This window comes from Pollachius pollachius (assembly GCF_949987615.1).
Source record: "Pollachius pollachius genome assembly, chromosome: 2".
In the NCBI taxonomy this organism is placed as follows: Eukaryota; Metazoa; Chordata; class Actinopteri; order Gadiformes; family Gadidae; genus Pollachius; species Pollachius pollachius.
Window position 1 is genome coordinate 11,516,489 of NC_136935.1, and position 12,588 is coordinate 11,529,076.

General features: G+C 44.8%; 1 protein-coding gene across 2 annotated transcripts in view; it reads right to left on the minus strand.

Moving 5' to 3' along the window:
* Positions 1–7,482, minus strand: part of LOC307070767 (cGMP-dependent protein kinase 1) — a gene marked incomplete at its 5' end in the record, with an annotated part of 71,169 nt that extends 63,687 nt beyond the window's left edge. Inside the window, one exon of one of the 2 annotated variants that reach the window (XM_079729405.1) lies at positions 7,226–7,482. In XM_079729405.1, coding sequence (XP_079585531.1) covers positions 7,226–7,482 — 257 coding nt within the window. Of the gene's footprint in view, positions 1–2,269; positions 2,660–7,225 lie in introns of those variants that run through there. The other variant, XM_079729404.1, reaches the window with a different exon arrangement.
* Positions 7,483–12,588: the final 5,106 nt, after the last annotated feature.

The window sequence follows — 12,588 nt, forward strand, 5'->3', positions numbered from 1 at the left end:
ATTGATGGAAAAGTTTATTTATAGGTGAACCAGAAATAACTATTTGTTTGGGAGAGACATCAGTGAACTGTACGGAATAGAAAAAGATAAGAACATGTATCAAGGCTAGGGAATAACACAATGTACCAGACCTACATGACTTGATTCCAACTCTCAAGAGAGATTGCATTCACTCATCTATTTGGGGAAGGGAAGGGAAGAGAAAGGAAAGAGTATTTGCTTCACTCTATCCAAAAAAAAAAAAGAAACGTTAGTAAAAGAACAAAAAGGTTTCCCTTATCTCCCACTGACTGAACCCAGTTCCTGATAGGTTTTACATCTATCTCCATGAAGTCAGACGCTTTTATCTAAAATGACTTACAAGTGAGACTGAGAATAACCAACTAAATGCATTCACTTAAAATGTGCGTACCGACCTAAAAATTCCAAGTGCTGCAAAACCAACTTTCTAAAACAAGAAAAAAACTAAACAGGAGGGGAGTAGCTACAGGGATATGAAAGACACGGTCAACACTTTTATTATTTTATTATTATTGGTGTAGTTAAACGATATGTAGAGATAGATTAAACAACAACTAGCTCCCGCTTTCATTCACCCTGGCAAAAGGGGGTTTTCTGTGCCCCCAGCAAATGGGAATCATGGGGGGGGCCCCAAAGAGCCCGGGGCCCCCATGACTAGCCGGCGGGGCCCCTTACCAAGCCTCCCTAGTTGTCTATACAGGCAGAGCAGTACTTTGCAATAACATCAGTCTTCCAGTCCATTGTGAGGGAAGATATATTTGCCTTGATTTGCTAGTCGAACTTTGGGGACTGCAAGAGTGGAGCTCTCCTTAAAAGGAGAAAATATGCACTTTTAGAGTGGAAAAAATAGAAGAGGAAGAGAAGAGATAGAGGAAGAGGCTCAGGAAATTGGAGAGAGAAAGAGAGAAAGAGAGAGAGTGAGAGAGAGAGAGACAGAGAAAGAGAGAGAGAGAGAGAGAGAGAAAGAGACAGACAGACAGACAGACAGACAGACAGACAGACAGACAGACAGACAGAGAAAGAGAGAGAGAGAGAGAGAGAGAGGGGAAAAAGGGAAAGAAAGAAAGAAAGAAGATTGAATGTGTGTGCTGAACTTTCCTGAACTTCTTTGTTAATCCCTTTTGAAATAGATATGGCCAGAGATTATTTTTTTAATATTGCTGGTAAGTGAAAAGGTGGTTCACATGTTTAGTCATCTAAAAGGTATAACCATTTCTTTTTTCTCCAAAATACCTCAATCAGACTTTTCATGTAATGGTGTTTGCATTTTTGGCCCATTCATTACAAACCCTTATTTGCACTTCATGGAGTTATAAATAGCATTATTTCATTTGTATGTAAAAATAACATGAAACATTTCCAAATAGAACTACACTTCCAAAGCACAAGGATTACGAAAACGGCAAGGGGCCACGACAACCCACTCCACTAGTGGTTGTTAAACACAGAAGAGATGCCATTTGGGGCTAAACATACTTTGGTCATTGACATAGATATCTGGCAGATATCAGAGTTCAGCTAAAACCCTGTGGAACACTCTCCTGTCAGAATGAGGCATTAAGGACGTCTTGGCAAAGAGATAATCATCGCAGCCTATCGTTTTATGATATCCCTGTGAGGAATGATATATTTTGCAGAGATCAACAAACACAAAGAATTGACCTCTACTACAACACTTTTGACAGGGGGGGCGGGGGGGGAGACAGATACAGATACAGACATAGAAGTTTGTAACCATAACCTTCAATGGGAAAATAATGCTTGGTTTTGTTCGCTCCTCAAAAGATGAAATAATAAAGTGAGCCAGCTGGAGCTGTTACTGTTATGAAGTTTTAGCGGAAATACCGATGCAATATGTCACCTTCAGCTTTCAGACCCTTAAAATTGTAAAAACACAACCTCACTCCATACACTCACCAAGCACGCACGCACATACACACACACACACACACACACACACACACACACACACACACACACACACACACACAGGCATACAAGCACACCACAGTAATGTATTTCCTCTTTCTTGACTTTGACTTGCTGTTTCTCTATGTATACAAACTAAGTGTATCCTATATGGTGCTTCCTTAGTAGCTCAAGTTAGAGCTAGAGTTGACAGACAGAAAACATTTATTGTGTGCTACAGGTGCCTTATCCTACCTGATGCGACACACAATACGAAAATGCTTACAGCAGATTGAGGCTAACTACACAGCCTAATTATAGCTACTTTAATTAAACCTACTTCGGGCTTTTGGGGTAGAAAGGGAGGGTGACTTGGCTGAGGTCATGAATGTCGAAGGCTGTGGGTTCCGCCGAGATCGCCTGTCTCTTGGTTCGCTGCTGCTCGTGCAACTCGGTCTGTTTGTGGACCTGTTGGGTGGCCGGTTTGATAACAGAGCGGTATTTGTCTAGTTCAGTCTGTAGCCTCTGGATGAGCTCGTCTTTCTGGTCGAGCTCTAGTTCAAGCTCGTCGATGAGCGCGTCTCGCTGCCGCAGCTCCTCGATTTTCTCCTGGAGCGCGTACTGGAGGTCGCGCAAGGTGCCCATCTCGCTCTGGGTAAGCGACGCCGTGTGTGCAGTGGTCCGGAATAACTTTATCCTAGGCGCTCTTCCGTCCACTCTTGATCCTCTCCCCTCGACCTTTCCGCCAGGATACTTTATCAGGCATGAACAGATCGCAACGACAGAGCCAGCCTTTTTCGTATCGGAATCCCTCGCGTGGCTCCCCGCGCGTATTTTCGACTGCACTGAAAAACGCCGATGTTAGCCGTACCCAGTAACCCGTAGGAAGTTTCCCCTCTCCTTGCCTCCTTTTTTTTTTTTTTAAACAAGTCTTCCTCGGCTGCGCAGCATCTGAGGAGCGTCCTCCCCATGTGCGTCAAGAGGCGACCCTGGGAGAGCAGGCAATGGCGCAACAAGGGCGCCTGCAGGAAACGGCAGTACAATGCAGTCTGAGGGAGTGGGAAAAAAACGATGTTCTCACCGAATCAAACAAGAGAGAAAAAAAAATATAATGGCCTCTCAGAAACACATCGCTCCGGGTACCATGTCATCAGATCGCAATACCTCGCCTGGGTTCGCTCTTCGCGCTTCAAGGAATAGATGAAATACAATGAAATCAAATTGGTACTGGAGTTAATTTAGGTTAAATGAACCCTCATATCGCAAATGGGTACTTTGATTATATTCTATCTTTTTTCTTTTTTCTTAGCATTAATAATAATGCTGAAGAAAACTTAATAAACGGACACATTCTTTCTTCAAAACAAAGATAATTATAAACAGTAAAAGAAAAATAAGGTTGCATAATCCTATAAGCGATATTGCATTTGTGTATCGATAGACCTATAGAAACGGCCGTATTAAACCTTAGAAATAAGCCATGTGTCTCTGTCCTGCAACCTGCCAAATACAATGGGCCGATTACAGGTGTGCTAGTAGGTTATGTTAGCAGTGAACATCAGTTAAAAGTGAAGGGATCGAGCGCTTAAAGACAAAAACTCCCTCGACAAATCCTCTTGAAAACGAAAACCAAACATAACTTTTCTGAAGTGGTAACCATTGCCAATTATTAATCTCAACAAAGAGTGTTTTTTACAAAACACTCTCTGAAAGATCAAAAGTGCCCTCTAGTGGTAAAATATGATACAAGATTTACGTCACCCTACCAACAGCCCTTTCTGTGTTTGCACAGCACTTGCAAACAACACTACATGTTCTAATTATCATTGCATGAAATACTATAACTCGAAAATTATACAAACAAGTTTATGCAAAGGATTGCCCATACATAGTTTACTGCTATAAATGGGTCTCACCGTTATCACCGTCATCCTCGCTAGAAATTAATGATATGAGTGAAACGTAACAGAAAACAATGAGCAATGCAAAATCACAATGAGAAAGGGAGAAATATGGGTGGGGAGTCGTCGCATGTGCAACACGGGTGACAATGCTGACATTCCCTTTAGCAAGGCATTTAACCCCTTAGTCCTTCACACAAGAGGGTTGACGCCACCGCCGGTGTGTGCACATGAATTCAAGGCATTATGGGAGAAAGGCATTCAGTGGCTGCTCCAGCTATCACGGAAATAAACTGTACAGGGGGATCTGGTTAGTTTTGTGTTGATGGGACTCCCAGCCAAGGTTCTGGTTTCAAACCCCAATGTCCCAATTCTACAAGCATCCTCGAGCAAGGTGCCTAACACACTTACTTGCTCATTAAAGCCAAAGGCAATTTGGAAAAAATAGCCAGATAAGATAGATTTTGAGCTTACTCCCCCTCCCTCACTCACTCTCTAGCTTTAGCAATAGGTCTGCCTAGCCTTGTGGAAGACTGATTATAGGCAAAGATCGCACAGGCAGAGCAGGTAGCCAGGTACATAGGCAGACAGAAAGGTAGGCAATCCATTTGGATGGCCGGGCTTATTACCGGCCTGCAACAGCCTAGGACATGATAATGATGTATTGGTATTGTAGGGATGTAAAGGCAAAAAAAAAAAAAAATTGAGCTTCTAAAATGCTTTTTTTATAAAGGTGTCTGCTCTATGCCTGAATAGTAACCCTATGCTTGCCAAACACCCTGTAGTTTCAAACACAGTTTGCAAAACAGCGTTAGCATCATGCTAACGCTGATCACAAAAACGCAGAGTCATTTAGCACGTCCTCGTTTCGATAAAAAATAAAAGAACAGACACCGACACCCACGGTTTAGGCGATGCCACTACACAGTTAAGATAGCCTACTACCCTGCGTGCCCACTGCCACAGTGCTTAATTCAACTATCCCGGATGTGTGCGTTCTCTGTCGTCCTCAAACCCATTCCCCCGTAAGCCCCGCCCACCACTGCCCTTCAGGCCACCTCTGGACCGGAGACACCGGGCTTTATATTTCACCTCTCGCCATCCAGCTCAGCCTTTTCCTACGCCGATCGATGGAAACAAGATCCAATGCACCATGCTGTGGTAATGCGATGAGTGGGCTGGGGGTAGGGGGTGGGGATGGGGGTTGGGGTGGGGGTAGAGTCGAGGCGCTGGTGGTGCTGGTGGTGGCGGGGAGGGTGGGCGCAGACTGGTGCCATGCTCTGACACTAATTGGGTTCAAACCGTTTCCCATCACCCCAAGCCATCCCCAAACCCTCAGCCAGGAGGGTTGCAGCCACAGAACCGAGGAGGGCAGGATCCAGAGCCCCCCGGGTACAGAACCCGGGCGGGGGGGGGGGCAGGATCCTGAAGGCCCCCAGGTACCGATCACACAGGAGGGCAGGACCCTTGAGGGTCCCGCCCACCCTTGAGGTATTTCTTATGCTTTTCTAATTTTCCCTGTGAATGCAGTATTGCCCATTCGTTATGTGCAATTAGTCATGCAAGGTTGTCTGCTCAAGACACATGAGCAATGCCGATGCTGTGGCAGTATTAGTGAATATATTAGGTATTTATATTCTACACAGGCACAAACAAATCAACGCTGAATGCTGCGCCTGCACGCCAGGGGGGCCCCAAAGAGAGGCCACACTCTGAACTACTTATCACACAAATAAGTTATTACTTTGTGTTACATTTCTAAATGTGTCTTTGTCTCTGTGATCACTTTATGTGATTCAATTTCAGTGAGTGTCTTCTAGCTGCCTGACATAGGGAGGGACACAATACTTTTACTCAGGGTCTGCATGGCCTCTGTGTGAACGTGCATGTTTGTGTGTGTGTGTGTGTGTGTGTGTGTGTGTGTGTGTGCGTCTATATAGTCTACCGTTCTGTCTGACTGTCTGTCTGTCTGTCTATATAATGTGTGTGTGTGCGCGTGCATGCGTGTGTGTGTGTATGTGTGTGTGTTTTTCTATATAGTGTACCTTTGTGTTTGTATGTCTGTCTGTCTGTCTGTCTATTTAGTATGTGTGTGTATGTGTGTTTGCCTGTATGTGTGTGTGTGTGTGTGTGTGTGTGTGTGTGTGTGTGTGTGTGTGTGTGTGTGTGTGTGTATGTGTGTGTGTGTTTTTCTATATAGTGTACCTTTGTGTTTGTATGTCTGTCTGTCTGTCTGTCTATTTAGTGTGTGTGTGTATGTGTGTTTGCCTGTATGTGTGTGTGTGTGTGTGTGTGTGTGTGTGTGTGTGTGTGTGTGTGTGTGTGTGTGTGTGTGTGTGTGTGTGTGTGTGTGTGTGTTGTGTGTGTGTGTGTGTGTGTGTGTGTGTGTGTGTGTGTGTGTGTGTGTGTGTGTGTGTGTGACAAGGCCACAGTGACCTGCCGGTTAATAACAAAGTAGATTATTTCATTTCTACAGCTTCATCAGCTCTAATGAAACCAGGAAATTGCATCGACAACTTAAGAATAATATCAATCAGACCCTAATTAATGTCGGCACGCCCATTGTGCTGTGTTTGTGCACAGGGCATATTAACATAATGAGCAAATCTGCCAGTTGTCTGAAGATTGAAAGAGTTGAGAGAGCTTTCAACTTGAAGAGTGAGAGAATGAATGAGAGAGTTGTGTGTGCGTGTGTGTGCGTGTATTTGCGCGCGTGTCTGCCGGCGTGAGTGCGTGTGTGTGAGAGAATGTGTGCGTGAGTTCATAGACAAATTGTATAAGCCTATCAAGCACCAAGCACGTAACACACAATAAGTGTATATTTGTAAATTATCTGGGTGTGTATATGTATACATTTTGAAGGCATAACGTGAAGCACCAAAAAGGTGATGACGATGAAGGAAGCATATGGTCCAACAAAGCGTTTTCTAATGGAGTATTAAATATCCTCAGACATGCACTCCGGGCGCGCAGCGTCGAGCTACTAAAAGCCAATAATGCATCGTACTTCCTCCCCTCCCCGTCCCGGGGGACCAGCCCTGATGGATCCGATCAATTAGGACCTCTTTCTCAGGCCCGTCTCGGAGCTGCGTCATCGGCTCTCAGGATGGTCACGCAACCCATTCATGGAAGAATCCTCACCCCTTCGACTGCTGCAGGACCCGGGATGGAGGGGGGGGGGGGGGGTTGTGCAACTGACTTTGAGTAGTTCAAAACATTGTGGTTTCTTTTGGAATGTGGAGCGCATTAGCAGGCACACACGTGCATCTCAACGTGTATTTCAATATGTGGATGTAAAGCGTGCAGTGTCCCCTCCCTACTCACCCACCTACCCTTCCACCTTTCAAATAATATAAGGTAACACTGGCTCGCATCAGTGATGATAAGTGTCTTACCAGTCCGACTTGGGATATTTCCTAAAAGGTTGTCTGGAGAGGTCTTGGTGCGTCTGGGGCTCCGCGGAGATGCCCTGCGCCCTTCGAGTCCGCGGTCCGAGAAGTTGGGCGCTGGGCAACACGGACTGACATTTGTGCAATTTTCTTTTCAATTCTTGAATCTCATCGTCCCTGTCCGCCAGTCGCCTCTCCAAGTCTCGTATCCTCTCCTCCTTCAGCAACAATATCTTGGCAAAGTCCTCCTCGAGGTCGCTCATTGTGTTATCCTCTCCTCGTCAAACTTTGCAGCAAAGCTCCTTCCGAGGACGCCACAACTCCCAATAGTCGAACAGGTTGGAAGGGAAATGGTCCTGAAAACGCGTTGGCAAAAATGTCCGGTGTCTTTAACGATCCCCCTCTTTCATCCGTAATACAACTACGTGAATATCTGTGAACGCCCTGAGAAAACTGACGCTAAACCCGGTTGCTATTCAGAGGGAGAGAGCCGACGGCTGATAGATCCGCTGGGCGCTTCAGTCCACTGATCCTCCGGGGAGCTGAGGACGATCCCTCATTGAGAAACCAATTACAACAGCGCGTTTCCCTTCAATGGGCGCACGGCGCAAGTGGACGAAAGCATCGAGGAATGGCCGAGGCTACACAAATACCGCCCTCTCTGCCCTGCAATAATACACCAGCAGCCAAATATTTGTTGCTCTGTCAACTATTTTTACCATCACAGATAGACTCAAGGCTGCGGATGGAGTAGCGAGGCTCCATCCACGGGGGAGCGCGCTTGCAGCCTCGACACAGTTAACATGTCCATCCTCATCGTTGCCATGTGTGGGTCGTGTTGGGATCCTCAGGCAAAACACACCGAACAAGTTAAGTCATGCATTAGCGCGGAACTGTAAAGCACCTAACCTGACCTAGTTTAATTCAAGCTACTGTTGACATATCACTAAAATCAATAGGAACAAGTGTGTATAGGCTGTATAGGCAATTCAGTTTAGTGGAGATTGGGCTTAACGTGAATAGAACATACATGGAATCGATGTGAATAGCAAAGCACACGGTAAAGTTGATCAAAGATCACAGACTTTAAAATTCCAAACCAGTTCCCTGGTAGTAATTACCATTAGACTACAATGCATGAACATCCAATCTGTATTCAGTGCCCTTAATATAACTTCAGGGGAAAGAGACACGAGGGGACTATTCCTCATTAAGATTCAGGGTTAAAAATAGACCAGTTGGGTTTTCATTCGTCAATGGGCCTAGTTCAGAGTATGCCCCCCTGTCACATTTAGTCAGTGTGTGTCAGTGGTTCTGCCTGGCACAAACCACCGTGTACACATTTGTATGCCTCATTATCTCTGTCTTTCTGTTTTGACAGTCACTTATGTGAAATATTTAATGCGTGATACACAGTATACATTTTGAATAATTTGCTATCTTTAGATATTATTACCCAGTATATTGTGGATAGCCTAACCACTTTAACAGTGGACAGTGCTTTCAGAACAATTCAGTGTCTTTCTGTATTTGTAGATATCCCAAGTTATCAACAATATGTATATGGGGTGATAGTTGACCCACTTTTACAATGGACATATTGTGGATAGTCTACCCACTTTAACAGTGGACAGTGCTTTCAGAACAATTCAGTGTCTTTCTGTATTTTTAGATATCCCAAGTTATCAACAATATGTATATGGGGTGATAGTTGACCCACTTTTACAATGGACAGGTAGTACTACTAGTGCTTCTAGCTGTTGTTTTTTCTCGAGGATTCATTCGTCACTCGCTGCCAAATGCTCTTCCTCAAGCACTGCCCCATTTGCTTTATCTGCATCTCCGTGGGATGGCTGGTAAATGAGGAAAGGGAAATTAAGTTTCATTCTCTTGTAACGTTGTAAACAATGAACATGGTGAGGTCTTAAAATAGAATCAGTGCATAATCAGTGTCCAGCTACGCAAACTCGTTTACATGTTCTTTCCTACAGAGTTCAAATTTAAAAAACACACACTAGAATCCTGTCTATACTCTGACTATTTACATAGCCATATCATCCTAGCCGTGACCTTAACTCTGCAATGACCCGACAGGTCTTTCTCAAACGAAGCCATTCATTATATGCTTTTCTTTTTTTCTCCCTGTATTTGCATTCAGCAGGAATGTAGCGGCACCAGTTTGGGTTTTAGCCTATGTTTAGTTAGCAGTTTGTGGGATATCGGGCACATAGTTTTTCTTTGGCTTTAGTGGACGAGTAAAGTGTGAGTTCACCTGGGTGGATCAAGCTATCTTGCATATGCTGATGGCCTTAATTGGGTGTAATAGTCCCTGTTTGTGAGAGTCACTGTATATGTGCTTGGTGAGGTATTTCTGCCCACACTGCAATAAAATGATGTTGGTATATTTCACAGAGGTTTGTAGAGAGATAGCGAGAGAAAGTGAGATATATGGAGAGAGAGAGAGAGACAGATAGAGAGCTAGACAGAGATAGAGATAGGGAGAGAGAGAGCGAGAGAAAGAGAGAGAGAGAGAGAGAGAGAGAGAGAGAGAGAGAGAGAGAGAGAGAGAGAGAGAAAGAGAGAGAGAGGAAGAGAGAGAGACACAATGCCCTCTCGCCCACCTCAGGGATAGATCAACTTACGGAAGAGCAGGGGCCAGACATTAGTCACTGTTTTCCTGTAACACACACACACACACACACACATACACCCACACACATAAACACACACACACACTTACACAGACGCACGCACACAATCACAGAAAGGGAGAGAGAGAGGAGAGGTTGAGAAAGGCAATAGAATGAGTCAAAGTGGGTGGGAGGGAGAGAGATAGATATCATGGGTATACCCAGGAATATACTAGGTTTAGGATCCTCACACACACACTCACACACACACACACACACACACACACACACACACACACACACAATTGTTGACATCCACACTTACATTATCACTTTATGTGTCTAACCCCCATTCTACTACACACACACACAGACACACAGACACACACACACACACACACACACACACACACACAGACACGCAGTCACACAAAACACACACACACGTTCATACACAGTCACACTAAACACACTGATCTACATTAGAACCCACAACACACACATACGCAGTCATACAAAACACTAACCAACACAAGCCCAATGCACACAACACACACACACACACACACACACACTGACACATACTGTGTGACAGATGTACGAGCGAGCTTGTATAAGGGAACTAAGCGCGTCTCACAGTAACAGTGCTCAATATGGGCCCTACGGTTCCCGGGGGGGGGCCTCCAGGCTTCAACTTTGACCCCTAGTAGCTTCTGATGGTGTACTTCACACAGAACACACACACACACACACACACACACACACACACACACACACACACACACACACACACACACTCCTAGAGCCCGGCTAGCTATGGAAGCAGCTGGCCCCTAGCCCCGGGGGCCGCCTTGTCCAGGAAAGCTGAGCCAGGCGCTGGAGGAAGGTGAGCTAATCTGTACAGACCGCAAGGGAGACGACCGGAAGAGGTGCTTACGATGCGGGCATCTGTCTCTCCGTCGCTCTCTATCTCTCTCTCTCCCCCCCCCCCCCCTCCCCCCTCTTCTCTTACTCTCATTTTCTATCTCTCTTTCTCTCTCTCTGTCTCTATCTCTTTTTCAAACTCATGTGTCTCTATCTCTGTTTCCCTCCCTCTGTCACTCTCATCCCCGGTTTTCCCTCCATTTCCCTTTATCTCTCTCTGTCTGTCTCTTATCTATCAGTCTATCTCTGTCTGAACTTCTCTCACTGCCTCTCTCTCTAATCTATATTCAAAGGGCTTCTATTCATCTATGTCTGGTACTATTTCTCTCTCTGTATCCCCCCCCCCTCCTCTATCTCTCACTGTCTTTCTGGCACCCTCTTGCTCTGGCTCTGTGTGTCTACCTCTATCAAACGCTCCGTATCTCCCTGTCTCTCTCTTATCTAAATTAAAAGGGCTTTTATTCATCTGTTTATCTGTCTATATTTCTCTCTCTCTCTCTCAGAGCCTCTCCTTTACCCCGCTCTTTCTCTGTCCTTCTATTTTTCTCCTGCTCTCCCTCTGAGTGTCAATCTCTATCAAATGATATCTCTCACTCCCTCTCCCTTTCGCCTTTATGTCTCTCTATAGTACTATTTCTGTCTCAATGTCCAATTTCAAAGCTCTCATTCTAGTCATCTATCTATCTGGCTCTGGTTCTCTCTTTCTCAACCTCTCTCTCGCTCTTTCTCTCTCTTTGTCATGCCCTCACTGTCTCTGTTCCTCTCTCCCCCCCCTCTCCCCCCTCCTCTCTTTTTCTATGAACCCTTTGGCACCTGATTGTAATTGCCCGCCCACCATCTCGCAGAATGTCAGACATGACAGCATCGACATGTCAATGTACTCAGACTCCAAGTCTCTTTGTCGGACGTTCATACGCCTAACATTATATGAGAATAGATGGACTGGACTCGGATATTCTATTGCTGTATTTTGTAGTTTCCCATTCATAGTTCCGGTATTGGCGCACAGATACAACACTATACATTATAGAACGATAGTGTACAATATGGAACAGTTCCATATGGTTTCATGAGTATTGTAGCCAAGGAAGTTTGACTCCAAGGTGAGAGGCTCTGGGTTCAAACCCCAATGGCCAGTCTACCTATAGGCTTCTTGAGCAAGGTGCCAAGACCCTTCCTGCTTATGTACACTAAAAATGTCACTTTAGGTCGCTTTGGATGAAAATCGGCTAAATGGCTAAAGAGAAACTTGTGATTTGGACAGTGAAAATCCCGTCATGTAGTGTTCACAGTCCGTTAGCGGTATTGTGTGGTTTGTGGATGAGCCTTATTGAGGAAAACAGACACATTACCACCTGTTTCAGAGCCGTAGCCTGACAATAAAAGACACGTAAAAATGCAATCACTTTTTTTAAAGTTCTTTCAAGAGACAAGAGTCTGCTCTTGCACAATGGACTTTAGGTTCTCCAAATTCTCTGAATTGCTGGCTGTCTCCAGCAATAATTTGAAAAGATGATGATACCATTGTCTGAAAGAAGGAAAACCAAGCCAAAAACCAAGAGGCAATTACCCGTAAAAGAATAACCAAATTCCAATTCATTTCTCAATTTTGATTGCTGAAACAGTCATTACCTCCCAAACATGTGGAGCTTCAGCCAATGGACACTTAAGAGAAGAACTCAATAATCAGCATACCATTATATCATCAGTCATTGTGTGGTAAATGAAGTCAACCTTTCAAGTGTCGACATTTTTACATTGACAGTCACTTAATAAATGCTTTATCGCAAGCCTCTTTAAAGTGGAGTGGAAAGT